This window comes from Diadema setosum, chromosome 8, assembly GCF_964275005.1.
Source record: "Diadema setosum chromosome 8, eeDiaSeto1, whole genome shotgun sequence".
NCBI classification, from domain to species: Eukaryota; Metazoa; Echinodermata; class Echinoidea; order Diadematoida; family Diadematidae; genus Diadema; species Diadema setosum.
Window position 1 is genome coordinate 17,137,267 of NC_092692.1, and position 24,811 is coordinate 17,162,077.

The 24,811-nt window shown below is 38.4% G+C and overlaps 1 protein-coding gene across 2 annotated transcripts; it reads left to right on the forward strand.

The window, feature by feature from the left end:
- The first annotated feature begins 4,216 nt into the window (after window positions 1-4,216).
- On the forward strand, window positions 4,217-17,100 carry LOC140231963 (protein N-terminal asparagine amidohydrolase-like). 2 transcript variants are annotated; one of them, XM_072312114.1, is made up of 10 exons: window positions 4,217-4,320; window positions 5,390-5,523; window positions 6,713-6,815; window positions 7,664-7,838; window positions 9,536-9,609; window positions 10,806-10,859; window positions 11,710-11,763; window positions 14,706-14,806; window positions 15,404-15,517; window positions 16,792-17,100. In XM_072312114.1, exons 2-10 carry the CDS (start codon window positions 5,443-5,445, stop codon window positions 16,978-16,980), a joined length of 945 nt encoding a protein of 314 aa, XP_072168215.1. In that variant the 5' UTR covers window positions 4,217-4,320; window positions 5,390-5,442; the 3' UTR covers window positions 16,981-17,100. The 2 variants fall into 2 exon arrangements, with proteins under 2 accessions (XP_072168215.1, XP_072168214.1); XM_072312113.1 differs by having other exon boundaries at window positions 4,233-4,320; window positions 5,379-5,523.
- Window positions 17,101-24,811: the final 7,711 nt, after the last annotated feature.

Sequence of the window (24,811 nt, forward strand, 5' to 3'; positions counted from 1 at the left end):
TGTGTGTGTGTGCGTTGTGTGTATTGTTTGCTGTGTGTGTTTGTGTATGTATGTGTTTGTTGTGTATGCTTGTGTTTGTTTGTGTTTGTGTGTGTGTTTGTGAGTGAAATTGAGAAGGGGTGGGGCCTAGAGAGACGGAGAGAGAAGTATTCTTATAAATGGCATGTTAACACAGAAACAGCTCTGTAGTATTCATTATTGAATAACACAACTATCCAGTGTATATCAGTTTCAGTATGCTTGTAGAGTACCTTAGTATGACTTCATGGCCATCCATCGCCATGGTACTTTGTTCTAAACAACCTCACCTGGTCCGAATATCTGAGAACACAATGGAAGCTAACAGTGCTCGAAGTACCCAGTTCGTGCACACTGCTTGATTAAAAATTTACATGCCACCCATAAATACACGGTGGTTACGTGACATTGCTCCTGCAACAATTCTCCCATTGAAATATCTACACGCTAAGCCAAACATATTAAATTCTATACCCACAAACATAACCTTAACCCTAATCACAATTCTCACATCAAGATAAACCTAAAACCCTACCTCAACACTAGACATAACTCTATAGTCTTTATGTGGAATGAATCCATGCACCGGTCTCAAAAGTTTTCTCTATTTGCATTATCCTCTTCAAGTATACGCATAGATGTTTCTCTCAACATCTCCCTTCCTCTCCCTCCCCCCCCCCCCCCACTCTCTCTCTCTCTCTCTATTATACAATGCAATGCAATGCAATGCAATGCAATGCAATGCAATGCAATGCAATGCAATACAATACAATACAATACAATACAATACAATACAATACAATACAATACAATACAATACAATACAATACAATACAATACAATACAATACAATACAATACAATACAATACAATACAATACAATACAATACAATACAATACAATACAATACAATACAATACAATACAATCATTTATATGGCGCTCTTACGCAGTCAGTGACTGGTTTCACAGCACTTTAAACGTTAAAACAGAATTCAGTCACAGATTGGCATTAAAAAGAAATATCATAGGGCTCCCTCTTTCTTTCTTTCTTTCTTTCTTTCTTTCTTTCCTTCTTACTTTCCTTCTTTCCTTCTTTCTTTCTTTCTTTCTTTCTTTCTTTCTTTGCTTCCTCCTGATTTTACTATGAAGGCGAACAGAGAACAAAATTTTGAAAAGTTTTTAAATGAACACATTCTGCTGTCGATGGGTATAGAAAATTCCAATTTGATAGACCTGTATTATCCCAATTATTGTTTTCTCTCTTTTTTTTCTAAATGTTTGCTTCTTACTTTAATACAAAGTCTACCAATGTCTACATCGACTGTAAGTTCATTGCATTTTGCTGCCTAGTCTGATTGCCATGCCCAAGAAATAAACAATCGTCCTGTCTAGTCGAAGAGACTGGAGTCGAAACACTAGCCTTCGTGATATTATTGTTCCATGCAAATTGTTAATGAGGATATTTTATGATCATATGATTTTTATGATCAATACGCTAGCAGCACTATTAATGAGATTCGTATCTATGATGGATTTAATGTAATCAAATAACGCTACACACGCAGAAAGCACTGAGTGAACGTGCTTGTATACGTCTTCCTATAACTCGTCACTTCTTCGAAATTATATCATAAGCACTCGTTTCATGTCGCTATCATTTTCAGGTATACATTTCAAAGTTTGCACTTTGTAACTCGATGCTGTAAACCAAAACGTGACAAGTTGTTATTGAAATACCCATCAAGCACGCGGTAGTTCAAATTCATTTCCAGTGGAGATAAAAATACACATGCAGGAAATGAATTCACTGTTCAAAGCGCCATCATCTGTGTACTGAAAAAAAACAAAATACATGTAGTGTCTACTGCCTTGTTCTTAGCATTCATTCGCAGCATGCTGAATAACGTTACCTGTACGAGAATGACAGAGTGATTATGCCCTTTATATAGTCAATATACCAGTCGACATACTTCAAAATTCAATCTATATCCATACCTCATACCTGTTGTAGAGGTACATTGTACGTACCAAGGTCAGAGAGCAGTTTGTCCCGCTCTCTAGAGATCTAGAGGAGGGGGTGTCCCTTCTCCTGCCACTGCCTGCTGAAAGGAGCTTTAGCATTTCCAAGCTTGGGCGGGCTGGTGTACACAGTCACAATTGCAATGTTTTGTATTATTCACGATGAAAAACAGAAAGATTGTCCCAAAACCTGAAAACGTTACTTTCTTATGGGTGGAAATCCACTTTTTTTAAAGGAGGTGGATCTACGAGACGTGAAGAAAAGTCTGTTAGGTGTGTGAGCGTGAGAAAGTCCCCACCTAGGCCTAGTGCCTGAGAATGAGGCTTGGTATGTGTACGTCTGTATGTGACCGTGCATCACAAAACGAACATTTAAAGTCGCAGCCCTTGATTTTGCGTGAGGACCTCAAAAAGGTGAAACGGGTCAACCAAGTCAATCTTGAGTTTTTCATACTTTCTGAAGTGCTATTCTTCGTCTATATTATTCTTAAGTTTGGGGTCATAAAACGAATGGGAAAGTGTGTTTGCAGCAGTTTTTCTACAACCCCTTTTAGTAGAGTAGTGCGATTATGTATGTTTTTAGCGGTCCCTTGTCATTTCTTTAAAATCCTTTGCACACCCTTCACTTCCAACTCTAATAACTTTTGAATAGATAGTGCTACCACCTTGAAAGGTGGCATTTATTATGGGCAGAATGTGTTAATTGAGCATGCTCAATTTCAGCTTAATCTAAAAATCTCTTCATTGTTGTTGATATCGATAGTTTAACAGGGCTTGACACTAACGGTGGCCCGGTGGCCCGGGGCCACCAAAAACGCAAGTCGGGCCACCAAATTTTCAGAAATGAAGAATTTGGTGGCCTGATCGGGCCACCAACAAAGGTCGGATGTTTGCCTTTGGGCCACCAAAAATAAAAGATAGTGTGGAGCCCTGGTTTACATCCTGTTTTTGTCCCTTTCATCGCACAGCCAGCACGGTTTCTAAAGATTAAGCGCTTGAATAGACCTTTTACTTCAGAGCCTCTTTTCTCAGTTTACACCATTCAAGAGTGTGTGTTTTCTTTCCAATATTTAGATAGGTTAGGAGAGTCCATTTGAATTGAGTTATACATCGCATTTTAAAGCTTAGAATCTGCTTTTTCAATATCTGCCCTTAACTAAAAATCCATGTCTGGTGACTTTTTGTTGGTTTTGTGATGCAGGGTCACGTCATACCTATAGACCAAAATCATATTGTTACTTACTGCGTCAGAAAGCTTGGGTGAGACTTGCCCGATGATGCAACAACCAGGATTCCGAGTTTTGAAATGCATTTAATTACAGCTCGATAGAACAATTCGATCCATATGATTCGTTTGTTGGTGACGAACACACGCGTTAACAAACAATAAACAATGACAGAACTGCAAGCAGCCGCTTTGATGACGCAATTTGGAGAGGTTCCCGATTGAGAATTTCGAGTAAATTTTATGAGGTATACTGTTGGGATGTATACAGTGTACTTTCAACAGAGAAATACATTTGATTATTTATAGTTGTTATACGACGGTTGCCAATTTGATCCTTTTTTTGAATCTCTTGCATGAGAGCATGGAGGTGATTTCGTCTCACCTTCCTGATGAAAGGAACTCATACCTAGGCGCATTTACTCGCGAGGCGAAAATGTTGGGGTGAAAACGGGAGGGTTGTCTATTGCTGAGTTCTGGCTGTGCGGCTGATGCAATGAGAATTTGCTCTCCCTAGCATTGTAGTAATCGTCAAATGAACTCCATTTATCCACAGTCACATTGCTGCTGACCTATTTTGGTTGAGTCACAACACCATGATGAGAAATGCCAGCTATTTTAATTTGATAATCTCTTTGTCAACATAATATATCGCATGGAGAAAACCATGACGTCTTATTTGGTGACTTCTCGCTGCTTTTGCAATGCGGGTTTATCCGCATCAGCCACACATTATTAGTTAATTGCTGATACAATAACTTATTACATCTGACAGTATTTTTCCAGATGTATTTCAAAATCTTTGGTACGGTTGGATACGGAGTAGCTTGGGGATGCAGTAAAATTTACTGGGATGATCCCTTTTCACTGGTCAAAGCGACATAATTTGCTGCCCTCAACGTTCGCTTGCCGCCAGTTTTGTAGCAGCTGCTGCTGCTGCAGGCCGTAATGACCGCAATCGACCCGAGCAAGAAATCAACTTCATTCATTCATTTGGCGTGAGCAGACAGTAACAGTAAGTTTCATGCGAGCATAAAGGAGCTGCTTACGTTTTAGGTAAGTCTATGATATTGGTATGAAATAAGTAAATTTAACACCTGAATAAAATTTGTGATGTAGTTTTATCATGAGAATCATTGACAACTTCGCCTTCATTTTGTAAACTAACTTAACACAGTTCCGGGTCCCCATATATTGAAATCGATGTTGGCTTCGATTGTAGATGCTGTTGAGTGTTGTTGAATTGCAGCTAGTTTCTTAATCTTACTTAGCCCAACCAGCGGACGCCCTGCCAGGCACGGCTTGTGTACAGCGACAGGGGTGTGTATAGTTACTAGTTTCTATGATTATGTTACATACATACTCCTCCTCTTAATTCTTTTTGTTATTTAGGATATTTCAAATGTTTGATGGGTTTTGGTAAAAGAGTGTGTTAATCTGTTATGTGGTGTCTCTACTCTAGTTTAAAACGACTTTGTGTTTATTTATCTTTTTATGACCAGACTAGCCCGACCAGACTCCGTGCGAAGCACGACAGTGACAGGGCTATGTAGAGTTATGACCAGACTAAACATTACAAAACGTACCTCTAGAGATCTAGACTCTATGTTGATAGGTCCTTAGTTCTAGCTTCTTGTCAATTGTGTTTCAACATAAATTTTAATTCAAGATTGTCAATGACAATGCAATGTTTAATGTATTGAAATTGAGATGCATGACTTGTATTGACTCTTGCTTTGCCAGTCAGTTCAATGTGTCCCAATTCTTATTCTCTCTTTACCAGTTAGAAAAAAAAAAAAACCCAAAACAACTAGAAGGTTCATTGACTTAACTCACTGGGCCCACAATGCAATGGGGGGGGGGGGGCCATTGTCAAGAGTCAAAGGGGCCGGGGCCAGTCCAATAGTACCCCCTCCCTGTTTGGACAGGAACAATCTCTGGATGGAACCCTCAGACGTTTGTTATCGTTTTTCCATATTTTTTCTGATTTTTTCCCCCAGATATTTCTTTAAAGAACCAAAAATGTGTTTTGTGGCACCTGCAAATATTGAGTAATTCTTCAACCACTGGGCATGTTTGTGATTTATTCTGTACTATAAAATTGATTTCCTTAGACTCATTCCAGCACTTACAGACCAAAAGTTCCATCACCGCTGCTGATCTCCACTTTGGATTGCTATGCCTCTCCTAATTGAAGGGGAGCCATTTGAATGGCAGCCATCAATGCTGGCCTTCATTGAGACTTACCCACAGTTTAAGGTTAGTAAGGAATCTCGCGACAGAATTGTTAACTTCACATGAGGTTCTCTTGCATGTACGTTGGCCATTCATAAATGTTCGCAGAGCTACCAGTTGAAAATTTCTGTTCCTCTGATGTGTTTAGAGAAAAAAATCTCAATTGTCCAAAGTTTACGCATTGTGTAGTATGAGGAAGTTTATGTCAACTTCTGGGTTGCAAAGCTATCCATTTGAGAATTATTAATCGCAGTCAGATTATGCTCCATTTAATTGTTTCAATCACACCCAGCAAATGCCATCATTATGATTGACCTGTCTGTTACCCACGCACTTCAGTCCATGTGCGGGTCGGCAACAATGGCAAGATCATATCCAATCTCCTTTTCATCATGAGTGTATTCTTTCACCTCTGTCAAAGTACATTGTAGACACATCGAGAGTGCAGGCTTTGACTTTAAATCTAAAAGTCTTGTGCCCTTTTTTTTTTTTTTTTTATTATCATAGAGATAGAGAAAACAAAAATGTGTGATCTACACAGTAGACCTACAGGTGACTCCTGTTATAACAAAATACTTGGAACCGGCAGTGTCCTTTTGTAAATATCCAAATGTCATTATAGCAGAACAAATAAGATACATAAGAGAAGTTATTTTGGGACATGAATTTTTACTTTGCCGTAACAAACTTTTGTAGTGAATCCCCAATTCAGGATCAGCAACCCCCTCCCTTCAATCAACAACTTAAGTTGGATTTAAAGAAAATATAAAGGGAATTCCACAAAAATTCACTTTTCTAGCATAAATGAGAGAGCACTTGACTAACTGCTTTCAGAAAGCAGGGGGAATAATTGCTACCTTTACATATGTCAGTATCAAGTTGATGAAATGTGTAATTTTCATGAAAAAATGAATTTTTGTGGAATTCCCTTTATATTTTCTTTATATCGTTGTCCACACATGACGTCATAACCTCTAGTAGTCTCCTTATCCAGCGGTTCCAACACCAAAATTTTAAAAATTCATAACTTTTGCATCGATTATCCGATTTTCCTCAAACTTTCACTCATGTGTTCTACTAATGCTGCTGCTTTCACTCAATCCACATTTCTCTTTGGGTTTTGGTTTCCTTTAAAGATTGCTTGATCCTGCCACCTGCACTAGTCACAGAGTGAGATGATATTTATATAGTACACATGATTTCCTTTTGCCAGGACACTGCTGAAGAGTTCTTTAGGAGACAGGCGCACCACTGTGCCCCCATCGACCTCCTCTATGTCAATCAGAGAGAGCTTGCGGTCACGCATCCTGATGACAGTGAGTATTTAATTCACATAACATCATCAGTCTAGATGTTCTCCACAAGATGCTTATTTTCTTTTTCCCCACCTACCTATCCCAGAGCTGCCAAGTCTCCTTGATTCTGCAGGAGTCTCCCTGAAAATGTCAAAATTTGTTCATGTCTGAATATAAGAAAATATCAAAGTCTCCCTGATTTGGAAATTATTTTCACCCATTGAAATGCATGTAACACACAGATATCTCCCTGATTGCTGTGTGGAATCTCTCTGATTTGGATGTAGGATTGTTTTTTTGTTTGGTTGGGTTTTTTGTTTGTTTTGTTTGTTTGTTTGTTTGTTTGTTTTATTTTGCCACTGCCATTATTGTGTCAACTCTTGTCAGTAAAGAATGCAACATCTACATGTTCATGTACAGAGTGCAGGTGAGCATGGCTGAACGTTTTATTTCTGTCACAGGCCCTGTAGATTGAGGCCCATCAGCTGGAAGATGCTATGATTTTGTGACTCTTATTAACAAAGAGTGATAGACCACTGGAGGAGAAACCATTCAGCATGAGATAGTTTTATACCTAGACTACATACTGTTTCTGATATAAAAATTAAACTAACTGGATGGACTGGAGTTAATAGTAGACATTGCTCTCTGACTCAAGGAATTTTACATACAACTGTATCTGCAGATGTGTGGCCAAATATTTTTACCAGGAGGCCATCAAGCTATAATGCAGTAAAGCACCAGGTGAGGATCAACATATTTCGTTCTGGGTGATCTGCCCAGCATAGTTTTTTCTTTTTTTTATTATTATTTTTTTTTTTTTATTGTGATGTGAATAACGACCAAGTAGTTTATCTTCTCCCCTCTAGATGTGGTAAGATTCCTTGGGTCAGACGATGCCACCACATGCCACATCATCGTCATCCGTCACACGGATAGCGGGGCGACGGGACTCGCACACCTGGATGGCCAAGGCACGGAGCAAGGAATCAGGGACATCATCACGGCTATCAATGAGCTGAGCTCGGAATCTAGCGAAGGCAGGTGTGTGGTCAGTGCCTGAAATGTACCTCCTATCAAAAGCCGGCTTTCATGAACATTGTGATAATATGGTCTCTATGTATGTGGCAGGTTGTGACCAAGCTGGCATCTTCTTTTTTCTTCATGATAATCTTCCTCCTTCAATTATTGCAGATGTCAGGTGTTTTTGTGTGCTTGTGTGTGTGAGTTTGACCTCTTCACTGGGATTTCACCCTGCTCTTTGCAAGAGAAATAAAGTGGTTTCATTCATGTGCATAGAGAATATGCTCTATTACACATTGGACAGACTGCTTTAAGGGTGTGTTTATGCTCAATTTGCGAAGGCAGAAAGCAAAATCAGCAAAACGCTGATTCAAAACGCCGTTCACGGGAGCACTGTTTATGCTCACTTTCTTCGAGTCTTGGAAAGAGCGTTTGCGATTGCTTCGCTGACCTACGCAGAGGCAGGTCAAATTGGGGCGTGCGCTGCGATCGGTGGCCTGGCCTAGGAGAGCAGCTGGGAAAGACATGCGTATGCACAGTACATGGGAAAACTGCACAGGCAAGGGTAGCTGGCTGGCCGGGCGCGTGCTTTTTCACGTGAACCGGAAAGGCGTTTAGATGACGTCACTCTAAACGCGTTTAGAAAGGCTGTTGCGTTTATGCTTCCCCGACAAACGTGATTAGTCAGAAACGCCAATCGTAAACGCACCTTTTTGTGCGTTTTGGATCGGCGTTTTGAATCAGCGTTTCTATCGAAGTGAGCATGAACGCAACAGCGTTTTGCACTAATCATGTTTCAAAACGCTGGTTCTGGCCCGAAAAGGGGAAGCATAAACACGGCCTTAGTCTCCAAAAGACTTGACAATGAGGATAAAATTGCTTTCCCAAAGGACAATAATGCTGGGCTGGGACTTGACCCTCATAGTGTATCTTTCTTGTTTTCATGTCCTGTAAAAGTTGGAGTGCTTGACATGACTGTAATTGTTGTTGTTTGTTTGTTTGTCTGTCTGTCTGTTTGTTTGTTTGGTTTTTTGTTTGTTTGTTTGTTTTTACATGGGAGTGCAGTCTTTTTTTTTTCTTTTCTTTTTTTGATTCTATTAATTTGGAAAGCTGGTGGCAGGAGTTTGTGAACATACAAATGATGCACAGGTCTGAGTGTGTCAGGAATTTTGTGCATGAGGTATCTATGGGGTTACTAACCCACAAAGCACAGTGCTCAGAGTGGTTTAGACTAAGTTCCATAGTTCTTGTATGCATACTTTTCCTACTGGTGTATGAAAAGATGTGTGCATCATCTGTATTATAGAACTGTTGATAAACTTTCGCTGGAAATGCATTATCTTGATTTTTTTTTTTGCCAGCAATGTGTTTCCTTTTGTCTCGTCATAAATGCAAGCCATTCAGCAGTAATTACAAGATGCATGAAATATTGAGAAGATGTCACAGTTAACCTTCTCTTGCCAAGGAGCTTCGAATATTGTCCCCTTGAAGGCTGGATCTTCGAAGCTCCTTGGTTTGAAGCTCCTTGCTCTTGCTAAGCGCGGGGCATAACGTGTTTACAGTGTCTGTCGCCAGTTATCACAATGATTATTTGTTTTCGAACATGCAGCCAGTGAAAACTGAAGCGTGGCTCTCGAACAATGAGACTGCAATATTTCTCGAGATGTTCTGTGATAATGACTGAAGTTCATCTTATGTCTCCTATTGTCCCCTTGAAGGCTGGAGGTGCACCTCTTTGGTGGATATTGTGATGAGAAGAGGGAGTCAGTGAGGATATCCAAACAGGTTCTCAGTAAGTTGTTTCTCCTATTTGGAGAAATCTTTCCCGTTAATACATGTAGATTCTGCAGTTGTTGCATTTTTCCTTCAAACCTTTCATATCAATCACTAAAATGACTAACTGAATGAGTATACGCATTTACAAACACAGGAAATAATATGAGACTTGGAATTGCATCTGTATGATCATATCAAAATATTGAATCACATTTTCATTTGAAGTCCGGCATTGTAAGGGAATGTCACATCTGTGAATGTACTTTTTCTATGTGAAATATCCGAAAAGACCTTCATATGACTAATACTTCATGGAGCTGAGATATGTGTGAAGTATTGTAGTGTGTTCATACTTTGAATTGCCTGATGTAGTAAAGTCCATCTTATTCCACAACCAGCGCCAGAAGTAGCAATGTGACAGATATGGCACAAATCAATGGTTGATGATATTATTTGTAGTAAAAGTGGTAGTAGTACTAGTAGTAGTGGTAGTAGTACTAGTAGTAGTAGTAGTTGTCGTTGTTGTAGTAGTAGTAGTAGTAGTAGTAGTAGTAGTAGTAGTGTGGGTAGTAGTAGTAGTGATAGTAGTAGTAGCAGTAGTAGTAGTAGTAGTAGTAGTAGTAGTAGTGTGGGTAGTAATAGTAGTGATAGTAGTAGTAGCAGTAGTACAAATCCTGTAGTAGTAATAGTAGTAGTAGTAGTAGTGTGAGTAGTAATAGTAGTGATAGTAGTAGTAGCAGTAGTACAAATCCTGTAGTAGTAATAGTAGTAGTAGAAGTAGTAGTAGTAGTAGTAGTAGTAGTAGTAGTAGTAGTAGTAGTAGTAGTAGTAGTAGTAGTACAGTATTAGTAGTAGTAGTAGTAGTAGTAGTAGTAGTAGTAGTAGTAGTAGTAGTAGTAGTAGTAGTAGTACAGTAGTAGTAGTAGTGGTAGTAGCAGTTTAGTAGTAGTAGTAGTAATAGTAGTAATATAAAAATTGCCATGCAGTAGTCTTTAGCTGGATAAAAACTGATGCTTACTTTGTTAATTAACAAACTATGCATCTTCAGTTCTTATAGCAGATGACATGTAAAATCCTAATTTTGTGGAACTCTCACCAACCTTGCTGCAATGCTCTGACCTGGCAGATGTTGAATGTTGAGCAAGCATGCATATGTGTCAGGTGTCACCAAATATTAGAGACAATATGACTCTTAATTTCTTTTCCAAACAGGGATCCTCCAGGACTGCCCAGAAGATCTTCACTTTGTCACGGCGTGCATGTCAGGTCAGTCGTGGATGGTATATGCCAAGCGTGTTCAGACTTGTCAAAGAGAATTTTTGACGTGCAGGTGAAAGTGGTCTTGAAGGGAAATGTGTTCATTTTAGCATAGACTAGTGAGATATGTCAATATATGGCAGGATGTTATGATACTGATACCATCATGGTTGTAAATATTAAAGCAATGTAAAGGTGCCTGGGCATTTAGAGGAAAAGTGTGCAATAGAGGAGATATTCACAAAATTTTATTCAGTTTTCGTTGCCAAATGAGACGGAAGTTTGATTTCATGTTGGACGCATGCTGTTCTGATGCAGATTAAGCGTGCTTTTATCATATAAGCTCAATTTAAAAGGCTGTCTGAAGAAGGCTACTAACTGCAGGAAAGCAAAGCAATATAAAACTTCACCATTGTTGTTTTCTGAAGTTAAAAGAGTGATATTATTGGATGTTTAACATTTAACATTCTGTATTTACAAATTGAAAATTATCATATACATGAAATAGTCACATGGTATTTGATGCAAAAAAAAAAACAACAACAAAAAACAAAGTTTAGGAGTAGTGTCTAGCCAAAAGTACCATTTACCAGTATGTAGTGAACTTGTGTGGTTTAAACTTGTTATGAATAACAACGGCATTCAGTTTTCTTTGAAAAAAACAAACAAACAAACAAATAAAGTCAAGTGTCAGTTGGCAATATCATATATTGTGTGGATTGAATTGAATGCCGTTCAGCTGTATCCTATGTATAGTGCCAAAATGGAATCTCAGATTTGAATGACTTTCTGTTGGTCTGAATAGATAGTGGATCAACAATTTGATATTCGTTGGAATGGCTTTTGTTTGGTTTCCCAGATTTAAATGATGCTGTCAAGAATGATACTCACTGGCCGACTGTGTATGGTATTGGTAAGTGTCAATCCAAAGAACATCAGTGAAAAGGCTCAATGATGGTCACTACATGCAAAGTCGAAAGGGATCGTATAGTTTTGGTTGAGACCTAATTTTAGGTTTCCAACATGTTTCGGTGAGATAATGACAAACCTCTTATGAAATATGAAAGAGCATGTAATTCCGTGAGGAATTCAATGTTTATTTCATAAAAATTGGTTTTGAAATGGCTGAGATATCCAAAACAGAGTGATTCTAATAAGTGTGGGACCCACACTTTATTACGATTGCTTTGTTTTACTTTGTTTTTGGATGTTTCAGTCATTCCTAACCCGATTTTCATCAAATAAACTTTGAATTTCTCTGTAAATGGTATGCTCCGTACAATTTCATAAGTGTTTTCTTGGTATCTCGCAAAAAGTTTAAAGCCCAATTCTCATCTCCACCAATACTGTACCATCCCTTTAAGGTCACTGGCAGACAGGTTCAGTATCTCATTGAGGTTCAAAAGTGTTTCAGTTCTCTGGCTGACAGTTGAACTTAGATCAAATACTTAATTAAAAGTGAACATTTTCATGCGAGTAATTCTTCGCTCTTGCCCAGGTAAGATGAATTTCACATGTTGTTAATTCCACAAATCAAAACATTAAATAATGTTGCTTATAACAAGCAAAAAATCATGTGCTTTCATTTTCATGCCAGTTTCTTGTCACATGAAATGCATGAAAATTTCCACACTGTGAAAATCTCTACTTTTACAGTGGCCTGAAAAACAAGCTTATGTTATAGACTAGCATACTTTTACATGTGTTTGTGCCACCAGAATGGATATATTGACCTGAAGTAAAAGGCCGAGGGCTTGTGCAGGCTTGGCAGGCTGGCAGGTTTGATTGTTTGTAAAGATGGTGTGTTGAAGCCGCCATAGCATCTCAATTCATAGGTCTGAATGGCTGGCCTGGCTCAGGTCCAGTTTAGGACTTGCAGACTTGCAGTGGAATGGGGTCAAAAGGGGCCTGAGCATTTGATCCTAGAAGAATCTCTGTAAGAGGCAAAATGACAAAGAGGCAGGGAAAGCAATCACAACAGGACTGCTCACAGCAAGCACAGTCGGGGGAGAGCTAGGGACACAGAACAAAGAAAACAAAAGGATGGGTAGAAGTCATGGGCAGGGAGCCCAACAAGTAGAGGGAGGGGGATTAAAGCAAGAGGGTGGACAGACAAAAGGCAGAGGGGGGTCAGTGATGATCCCAAGGATCATAGGGGGCAACCTGTGAATGATAAGGATGAATAGGGAGGCAACATCAAATAAGATAAAGGAACAATGGAGGGATAAAGAATAGGAAAAGAGTGAAATAGCAGCAGCAATTTATTTCAGTTGGTTTGTAATGAGAGGGAGTACCAGGCATTTGAGTGGAATTTGGAAGATGTTCAGTCATTGCATACTGATATGTTTTGTAAAGCCAAAGTAGAACATGCTGCAGCAAATAAGAGTTTAGGGTCCATACATTACAACAATGTAATGACTTTAGTGTGCCAGCAATCCTAGAATGTTTGCTCACAAGGTAAAGTCAAATATGGGCAAGCCTGTGTCCACTGGTTAAGTTATACCTGAGAATAATCATTGAGTTACCTCAGGTACCATATGTGACCCTGCATCACAAAACCAACAAAACATCGCCAGACATAGAATTTTCAGTTTATGGCAGATTCTGAAAGAGCAGACTCTAAGCTTTAAAATGATGTACACATGTATAACTCAATTCAAATGGACTCTCCTAACCTATCTAAATATTGGAAAGGAAGCACACACTCTGGAAAGTGTGAACCTAGACAAGACACTCTGAAAGTACAATGTCTATTCAAGCACTTAATCTTTACCAAACTGTGCTAGCTGCGCAATGAACGGGACAAAAAACAGGATGTAAACTGGGGGGGGGGGGGAGCAACAACAATGAAGGGATTATCAGATTAATCTGAAATTGTCCATGCTCTATTAACATATTCTGTCCATGATTATAATGCCAACTTTCAAAGCAGCAGTGTTATCCCTTCAAAAGTTATATGAGTTGAGAATGAAGAGTGTGCAAAGGATTTTCAAGAAATCAAAAAGGGGCCTCTAAGCTGTACCTGATCTCACTACTCTAAACAAAAAAAAAAAAAGGTTCTAGAAAACTGCTGAAAACACACTTTCCCAGTCATTTTCTTATCCCAAACTTAGGAATTATGTAGAAGAAGAATAGCTCTTTCAGAAATTATGAAAACCCCAAGATTGACTTGGTTCACCCATTTCACCTTTTGTGAGTCCTCATGTTCAATCAAGGGGTGTGACTTTGTGTTGATTTCATGATGCATGGTCTCAGATGTTCCAGTTTTTCATTGCTGCAATGATCTGGCTGTTGTCCAAGTCTAAGTAGATGTTAGTATTGATGCAATGAAGCAGTGTAAGCAATACATTTGTGGTGCTTTTATTTTCATGAATTTCTCAAGTCAAGTGATATTTTTGAAATGAATGACATGCTGTCATTCATCATTGAGACATGTTGTCTCCACTACGCAAATGTACATAGTGAATATGATCTCCGCAGTGGAATATTGTTAACTTTAATTTATGATTTTTTTTTTTTTTCAGTAGGATAGTCAGCAACTTGCAGTGTTGCCTTTCTAGTCCTTAGTCGTAGCAAATTATGCTCTTCAAATGAATGTTTATGCAATATTGTCCTACTGTAGTTGCCACAATGATAATGTCTCAGTTGATGACATGTAATGACAGTATTCCAGTTGAAGCTGTCATTATCCTGGACTGTGTATATCTGACAATTACTGATCTGTATCAGTCTCCAAGGCTTTAATAGTCAATGTATTTCTCAAGACAACTCTCGAATTGTTCTGTCAGTTTCCCCAATGTAGACTGCTACACCTGTTAACTTATTCTGTGTTGTGATTTTTTTCTGTTCTTTCAGCTGTTGATGTCCGAAGCGGAGAAATCTTCCCGGCCACCTTCTCTGACAAGGGTCCGGATCAGGCCTTGCGCTCTGTGTATACGCTCTTTGGAGAGCATGATGTGAGTAAGGCTAGAACAGAACTTGTATCATGGAATCTCAACTTTGTGGTGATAGAGCAGATGGGAGGCACTCCCAAAATACATTTATATGCAACAAGATGTTTTCATGGATGTGGACATGCACTATAAAGGAACTCTAAATTGCAAACTGCTTTCTGAACCAAGTGTGAACTCTGTCAACAAAGCAGTTGGAACAAATGCTTATTAAAACTATTCCCAAGTAGCGCCCATATGTGCTCACGTACTCAGTTGTAACTTAGCAGCTACCACGGTGTATATCTTTGGCATTAAATGAGTGACGCCCAAAACGTAACCTTCATATAGGAAAGATAACTCAGTCGGGTGGTCCACAGCCACAGTCCCATCCAAAGGCTATGGTGGTGTTATAGAGATACACAAAGTATGCAGTAATCTGGGAACTGGTTTCACAAAATCTTTGTCCATCAAGAAAGAGAGTGTTGCCAGTTGGTGAACAAATCATTGTAAGATTTGAGAGATGTTCATGACAGATCAGCAGTATCTCCTCTTTCATGTGATCATGAAATATAATATTCTTGTCTGTGAAAGCTGAGTAGTATCTTGTGTTGTCTGTGATAGATCAGGAACATATACGACCACAAGACTGGCGACCATATGATCACTCCATTCAGCTATACCTCCTGGCCCCAGGCTGCCATCATGCTGCAGCAGCCAGACTCCTTCATCAGACGGGTATTTCTGTGATTCTTTCCTTTTATTTCAAGATTTTGCTATCAAAGTTACTGTAAAAGTGGATATTTTTGCATGAATAATTTTTTCGCATATAGCCTGGTGAGATGAATTTCACATGTTTGTTCATTAGTGGAAAAATGAGCAAAGAAAATGGGATTACATTGGGATTCAAACCCGAGATCTCCGGATTGCTAGCCCGGTGCTCTGAGCTATAGAAAACCCTAGTTCAGTGTTCGTCCCAGAATCCACGGAATCAGGACATGAATTGCTGGAACATACGGTATGCAAAGATATTTATGTGCCTTTGTATTTGTGCTACCTTTTGGTTGCGTGAAATGTACAAAAATTTCCACACCGCAAAAATGTCCACTTTTACAGTACTTCACATCTCAAATAATTCATTTCTCATAAATTAGCTGAATGAAAAACACATATCCAGTTGCTAAATATATATTTTCAATGAACTTATCAAATAGTGAATGTTGATTCATGAGAAAGTCTTTATTGGACTGTACAGCATGAAAGCTTTAGAGCAGTTGTAGGAAAGAATATCATCCTGTCAATGAAAAACTTGGGATAGTGTGTCAAAGTTTAGAAAGGGATTAACAGCTGCTTTAGACTAAAATGTGTCTGTAACAGCACCTCTGCAGAATATCATCCCAGCAAAATAAATGAATACGTACTGTGAGAGAAGGAAATGTGGATAAATGTCTGCTTTCCAATAAACTTCAAAGGGAATAAACATGGACATTGTGAAACAGTTCAAAGGTTGTGAAACTAATTTACCTGCAGATGCACCAACACAAACATGTGGCTTATGTACCTGACAATACTTTTGCGGGAAAACAAGGAACAAAGGAGAAAGTATGGTTGAATGAAGGAGCATTGAAAGAATATACTTTTTTTCAAATGCACAAGACCCAATGTAAGTTTTCCTTATCTGCAGTGAAGAAAAGGAAAAGTAAGTAGAAATAGAGCAATGAAATGATATCAAGCTTGATATGAAACATCAAAGAGATTATTTGACCTCAGTGAAGGAGCTTTAATCCTAGAATACAAATCATCAACCAGTTTTCAGTAGGTTTGCTTTCACATGTTGTCAGTTGAGGGCATGTTGCTTAGAATGTTGCATGTTATGTTCATATTAAAGGATGTTGGGCAAAAAAAATTAATATGTTCTTGTGCCATGCTGTAACCCCTCATGGACCACCATATTGATGTGATCCATTCCCCATTCCATCCTCCCTTTCCCTTACTCCTCCTACTCCATCTAGCACATGTCAACGTCCCCCGATGTGGAGCCGCCCTATTTTGAGAATCACATCAGGGCCGCACTCCGCTGGGTCCTGGACCACCCCAACCCCGCCCAGACTGTCTTTCCCGGCAACAAGCCCAGGATCTACCGCAAGGACAAGGAGGGCGAGTGGACGGAGGCCAAGGGCAATGAAAGCCCATCGTCATGACGACAGGAGTAGTAGAAGTGCATACCTCCACATGAGTAACTTTACGAAGAATTTTCATCACCTCATTCAAACTGTTACTATGTCTGTGAGAGAAGAAAGTATATGAGAGAAAGATACAATGAACTATGTGTTTTTGGCAGTAGACAAAAGAAGGATTCTCTTTCAGACACCACAAGAAATTGTAGGAAATCTGCATTGTTTAATGGAATTCAGGTTTGAGGTCAAGACCTTTAAAAATAGCACAAATACAATGATACTTTCAGAAGGTGCTAACACCCTTTGGTTAGCAGGCTGGTAGCTTGTGACAGAGAAAATAACAATCAGCGTGCTGCTGTTGAATTCTGCTGACAATATCTTTTTTTATACTTACATTGTATGTCAAAGCCGAGTAGTTTTTATGATAATATTTGCAATATTACACGACATTTCTCACTTTTGAAATTTTTATTTCCTCTTTATGAGTTCAAGAATTTGTGTAAGACTGGCTTGTTTAACCCTATTCTAACTGGGCTATTTGAGACCAAGTTTTTACTGAGGGGGGGTCAATTTGACCCCCCCTTCAGATCTCGGCCGCCGATCGCGCGATCACTGCGAAATTTTGCCTGAAGATAGAGCTGGATGTCAACTACAAGATTACATGGTCATACAATAGAAAATTATTGCCTTTCTATTTTTAATGAATTAATTATGCAAATTTGTGCATGAAATCATATTTTCACCTGTAACTCCATTAAAAAGACTGGAGGATTGCTAAATTTTTGTGTCAGAATTCCTCAAGACACATCAAACAATTTTCATGTAAAAAAATAGCACAATCGAAATCAATTTCTTTTGTTTTTTATTGTTTTGTTAATTTCTTATGTATTTTATTGTTTTTTCAGCCTTTTGTTTTCTATTGTTTTTTTGCCAAAATTTATTGCAGGCACTTTTTCAGGCTTATCTACACTAGAATTGATTAATTTCAATGGTTAAAAGTTGAAATAATCTGTTTTATATCAATTTAACCAAAAAACACAATTTGCATTGGATTTGCACACGTTTTCATGAATTTGAGCTGTTTTTTGGTTGACATGCATGTGCAAAACATTACGTAACTTCAAAACGGTGTACCCGGACGTCACAAATTTGGTGTCAAAATATGCGGGAGACTTCAATGAAAAAAGTTGTGAAACGACGCGGCAAAGTCTTTGCGCGTTGCGATATCGTGGCACGAAACGTCGAGGGGGGGGTCAATTTGACCCCCCCCCAGTTAGAATAGGGTTAAGCTGAGGTAGTTTGTGTCTTGGCCTTGGTCATTGTCAGACCCATAATGCAAAGAAGCCCACTCATAATCGTATATTACAATACAACTGTGAACAAAGACCTTTCAAGAGAATGACTAAACATCAGCATGATGAAATTCATGGTTGCAGAAATCTCCAGGATATATGATCCTTGTCATCGTGGTTGTCCAATATTTGATATGTTTTACCATTGTTAGAGTAACATAATATTTCCCCTCCAATTATTTTCTTTATAATTTTTGTTCTATTTGGCTAATATTCATGAAATGAATGTATGACTTTTTTTCATCTAGAGCGTTTTTATCACTTCACATGGCCTTTGAGAAATGTTATGACAGCCTGTGTTTTGTTTCATATCATAAGTCAACTTGAGTATATAAAAGTGACAATTCTATAACTTGTACACCTCTGCAGGCAGAGTTGTAACAAATTGTAAAGTAAAGATATGATTGATGTGAAAAGTTATGAAATCTGAATAGCAGATCTTTGATTTAAAATCTGTTGAGGGAGAAGCAAAGCATTGACTGTTCAAACGATGTTTCAGGTTGGCATGCTCTCGTCACTTACTGTAAAAGTGGAAATTTTCGCGGTGTTGAAATTTTCGCGCATTTCGCGCAACCAGAAACTAGCGCGAAAATAAAAACACGCGAATATTTTTGCTTGCCATACGTTCCTGTGCGTGATGTCTTGATTCCGCGGAATTAAAAACACGCGAAACTCTTCTGACCCGGCCTAGCGCGAAAAATTAGTCGCGCGAAAATATCCACTTTTACAGTATGCAGTCTTTCTTTGGACATTTTTTTCCCCCTCTCCCTCAGCCATGGATTTGTAACAACAGACCATTAATCAAATAAAATGTGCTGGGAATGATCACTGAACTCTACCATGGAAGGGACGCTGCGTGCAGTACATGCTGAAAGTGGCTGAAAGGATATTGTGCGCTCAGCGTGCATCATGATGCAGTGGCGCGCATATATGAAGCCACCACGGCCATTTTGAGACTCCAGTTCCCACAACAGTGATTCCTACCACACTTGCTTCTTGGTATGGGAGTATCAAAATGGCAAACACCACCTTCAGAGCACTGCGCGTTATGTCTGTTCCATTGTGTAGAGTTCAGTGGATATGATCATTTTACAACTGGAGTAATGGATTTGTATGGTAAGAAGAGAATGAGGAGGAGGTGTCAACTCCAGTTTTGAGGAGAAACCTTATTCTTGGCAATCTGCATTGATTAATAGATCACAAATCTCTTCCAAATATTATGATTTAACATCATGCAGGTTGCGAGCCTTCGCTGCATTCCTAACGCCGACAGTACCAGTATTCATTTTTGTTCAATGAATGCACAAAGCCATATACACTCCCTTTGCCTGTAGATTGTAAAATAGAAACTATCAAAGTGTAAATTGTGTATTTCAGCAGGAAGTGAATGTTCATTCCAAATACTTACAAGTATGTGAGCTTACAGAAGCTGACTGGAAACTATTGTAAAGCAGATCACTGCCTTATTTGCCTATAAACTTCCAGACGTTACAGTCAAGAAAAACACAATGTAAGGTGCATTAATTGGGCTGAAACAATTTGTTTAATACAACATACATTGTTGTTGTTACAAACATCTGAATTCTCTAAATTGGAAAAAAAAATCAGATGGAATTGATAAGATTCATTGTTTGTGAAAATGGCAAAGTACAGAAAAATTATGAGAACTTCAGGGAACTTGGTGGATTTCATGCACAAGAAAGAGACTGACTGCACATAGATTCTTTGAATTAAAATGTTTGTTTATGATTTGCCTGTATGCTCATAATCTTGACTAGAGATGATCAGAATATGAATGTCACACTTGCCAGAAACAAAGGCGCTGCCAGGAGTACTCCTTTGGGAAGAAACGAACAAAGAAATGAGAGGACGTATAGCAAGATTCACTCTAGGAGCAGGGTGTGTGTAGACTATCTCAGGAGGCTCATACCATAGTAATAAAATAATGTGGCTCATACCATAGTACATGTAACCTAATACATCATAGCTTACGAGGATGGCACAGCTGCGGTTTGGAGGATGCCTCAGATTCAGAATCATTATGTAAACTCTCAGTGAAGTCCTTGACTCCAACACTAGACCACTGTTTTCAAATGCAATCTGGCAATATTGGCATGTAATTTGCTAGAATATCAAAAATTTATAAAATTTGATAAATGATCACCATTGATTAGATGGAAACAAAATCATCTAATCATCAGAGACTTCGGAAAGATTATTTATCATCAAATCAAAATCACACAAAGAATTTCATCATGCCAATTTTCCTTGTTAAACATCATGAAACTTATATTCTAAGAAAGTCTATTGAATAAATTAATTTGAGGTTCCTAATTACTTATTCAATCTCATGAAGTATCTGAAGACGTGAGTAGAGAACATTAGAATTCACTGCAAGAGGACCTTTTTTAAATTTTCCTTCGATTGGGAATGCATTTTGTCTTTTCCTTGCCATATTTCAACAAATTAATGGTTTATTGTGTCGAGTTGCTTTCATTGCAACTGATTGACAAATCATTGCCCTTCAATTACATGTAGTAGATAAACACTGATTATTCAGTGTCCGGAGTAAAAGCCATGACCAAAATAATGGGCATTCATGCTCAAGATGGGATTTGAACCCACAAATAGACAACCTTCTGATTTGCTAGACAGGCGTCACATCCAGTAGACTACTGAGCTTCAGCTCGATAGCCAGTGATGGTTCTTATCCCTTATGGCAGCAAGTAGTTGTACTGCATGGTCTTGTGGATATGATGCTTGTCTAGCTATGAGGAGATCTTGGGTTGGAATCTCAACTGAGTATATGTACATGTAACATGTACATGATATTTATCATGGCAATTACTCTGAATTATTGAATTGTTTGTTATAGCTGGTATTATGTTGGAGAAAGTTTGTTACAATGAAAACATGTGATCAATTATAAGAATATTTGTGTAGCATGTTTCTCAAGAGGTTGAACTCAATGTGAGAAAATGTTTCGATGTTCCTTACACAGAGACTCAGACTAGTGCACTTTGTATGTGTGTGTATGTTTGTATGTTTGCAACAAGGAGACGTTTATGAGGCTGTTCATATTACAACTGGTGCTAACTCAGTTGTGTATGCGTTAAACTCATGTGACGAATTGCATATTGCCATTCAACCCAGCTCAAAGTAAATACTGTGGTTACCTAGACATTAACCCGTTCCATACTGAATTCTTAAATCCCCATAGACTTCACACAAAGGTAACCAGGTTCCTGTAGGGAATGGGTTAAGTAGGAGTGCCATGTCAATACAAACATCCTTCATGTTATGGACCTACAGTGCACTCCCGTTATAATGAACATGGTTCTAACGAAATTCCGGTTAAAACAAAATAGAACTTCAGGCCACAGCATCATAGGCTCCTTGACTTTTACTGTGTACTTGTTTGGTTATAATGAAATTTCATTTTAACGAAAGTAAACTGCCAGTCTGGTGGACTTCGTTATAACAGCTAGGAGTCCACTCTATTTGGTTTTAACATGCTTCAACTTATGCCACCCATAACAGAGAGCCTCAAAATTAAGAAGAAATAATAATTCAATAGGTTATGCAATAAGTCATTTGCATTGCTATGTCAGATCGTAAATCAAGTGTTGTTAGGCATTCTGAAGCCTCCCAGTTATGGCTGAAATAGACATCATTTTTTAAAAAAGCATTCATAAATCAAGCAGGTCTATAGAAAAAAAATCATGTACATTGCTTGGTTTCAAGCTCTACTATAAAACCAGAAATGTTTGTGTGATTGCCACTCCAGTCAGTTTTAGTGAGGAGTCAAGATTCGCATAAGTGCTTGTTTACACAGTGCATTAATGAATGCCAAGGGCGATTTGCAAAAGTTTCATGCTGCACACAAAAGGCTGTCGGGTCCAATTTGCAAAAGATTCTGCACGACACGTTTCTGGTTTTCAAGTACAATACACAGGCAACTCCCGTCTTCACGAAGTCCTCGAACAGTTTCTTTCATTATATTGAAATTTCATTAAAGCCAAATACAGTAGTCAAATACATGTGGATAAACAGATGATAATTTGGTGACATGAATGTTTACTTCATTGTAACAAGAATTTCGTTAAAACTTTGTTCATTATAAAGGGAGAACACTGTATCTCCAGTCTGTCTTGTTTGAATTCTGTTGAAGGCAGACCAGCATGGTTTTAGTTAATGTCTCAAATACATGTGTCTCTTGAGCAGTGGCCTTTTTAAAGATTTTTGTTTTGTTCTGTTTTGTTTTTTTGAGACAGATGATAAAAAAGAGGTAAAATGTCTACTTAACTCTGCCACATGCTGACTTTGTCATTCCTCTTTTATAAAGTGCAGAACAAGGAGTAATGAATTTGCATACCCGTGTGTCATTCCTGTCCCTTGGGTTCATTTTATTCAGGTAACAATTGGCACGGTATTGCACAATATGACAAGTACTCTCATTTGGACAAATCTTGTCATGAATTACATGAATCACTATGCACATGACAACTACAAGAAAGACATCTTAGTAACAACACAGACTATTATAGAACACCATGACAGAACTAGACTCACTGGGCACATCACTGACATTAAGGCACTAACAAAAGACTCATCAAGCCTTTAAAACCTTTGATCACCTAGAGGTTTCTTGCACTGACCGTCTGCTATAGTCCCTGAAGAAAGCAGTCGGTCTGTGAATTTTACACTTTGTCTGGAGCTCAAATTTCAGAATAGGGTGATTGAAAGAGGATATGACCCAGTCAAGGAATTAACATACACTCTCACCCTACATAGTGGAACTCCATTATAATGAGTTTGGATATAGAAACTGATGACAAGGTAATTTTACAGGTCCTTTTCTTTCTTCATATTTTGGAGGTTTTATCCCAGAAATAAATAGATGCTCTTTTTTCTTCCTTGCGCATGTGCACTAATGACCCAAAGTTCTCGATACAAAGACCAGGAAGTTTGGTTGCCAGTGTGGACGGACGACAAAAGATCATGAAGACTTTGCAATCTTAAACTTCTTGATCCTTTGCCAGTCTGACCACGCCTATTGATCTTCTGGGTCAGTTACCAGGAGATCGACAGTGATTTTACATGTATTTCCTGCAACAAGTGATGTTCATAAAATTCCAAAAGTGCATGATACTTGAGAGTACACCAAGGACTTGACTCTATGCAGCATGGTGGTACATAATCTTCTGTGTGAGATCAGATTTCAATCGCAACTGTAATAGAGTAGAGAAGACTGCATACATGTATCATCATGCGCATGGCAGAATGCTGTTAACCCTATGCACACTACCACAGACTAGTGACAATCTGCCATGTGCAGGGAAAATGAGCACTGAAACAACAATCCGCCATGCGCATGAAGATATACACACGTAGATAAAAGAAGCCAAAAAACTGACATGAAATGGAGAGAAAAACTTGGTTGCAACTGATTGACAAATTGCCCTACATCGACGTAGGAAAACTTGGTTGGTAAACAAACCTCAAGTTGGGTAACACTAAAGAAGAGTCCTACTGCTACAGACATTACATTTTTGGCATTCAGTTTGCAGACTCATCTCACCATTACACACACACACACAAGACAGAGATACAAACATATCCATCTAAATGAGAGCTTTCAAAAGAAAAAAGTTGATCCAGTCATTACATAATGTATCCTACCAGAACTGTGTACCATTCCTACTTGAGTACCAACTATATGACATCTCTGATACAGGGTGCCCAGTAACTGTATCTACTACCTACAAAAGTTGAAAGAGCAAAAAAAGCCATTTAAATCTGGAATATTCACAACCATTAGTACAAAGCATTTCATATGAAGAATTACACATTATCTGAGTGACATAAGAAAGAAATGAAAATCCATGGTCAAAATAAAATCTTCTGTTACCAGAGCAAATTCAAAGTCTCGTACCAAGCTAGGTCAAGCAGTGTATGCTTTAGTAGCTGAAAACAAAAGCTCCAGAAAGCATTCCCCTCCAATAATTTGCAGCAAAGCTGAGACCAGACATTTAAAGGGTGTGTACAGTTCTGGTTGAGGCGAGGATTTAGCTTTTAATGTTTTGCGAGATATTCAGAAACCACTCTATGAGATGTCAAAGAGCATGCAATTGTAAGGGGTATCAAAAGTTTATTTGATGAAAATCGGTTTTGAAATGGCTGAGATATCCAAAAACAAGGTGATACAAAGAGATCCTAATAAAAGTGTGGCCTGTCGCCTTTTATTATTATCACTTTTTTGGATATCTCAGCCATTTAAAAACCAATTTTTATCAAATAAACGTTGAATCCTTCTTAAAATTACATGCTCCTTCATATTTCATAAGAGGTTTCTCATTATCTCACTTAGGAATGTTTAAAACATGAATCCCCACCTCAACCAGTACTGTACAGCCCCTTTAAGAGTCTAGCTACACAAAAGTATGCTTGAATAAGATAAATCATTTATATATATAAGATGCATATGCATAAATACCATGTTT

Excerpts from the sequence above, each read along its gene's own strand:
- LOC140231963 (XM_072312114.1), top strand. The coding sequence starts at position 5,443 with ATGCCTCTCCTAATTGAAGGGGAGCCATTTGAATGGCAGCCATCAATG. Across the intron at positions 6,816-7,663 it reads GGTCACGCATCCTGATGACA|ATGTGGTAAGATTCCTTGGG; the intron begins GTGAGTATTTAA and ends TCTCCCCTCTAG. Across the intron at positions 10,860-11,709 it reads TGTCACGGCGTGCATGTCAG|ATTTAAATGATGCTGTCAAG; the intron begins GTCAGTCGTGGA and ends TTGGTTTCCCAG.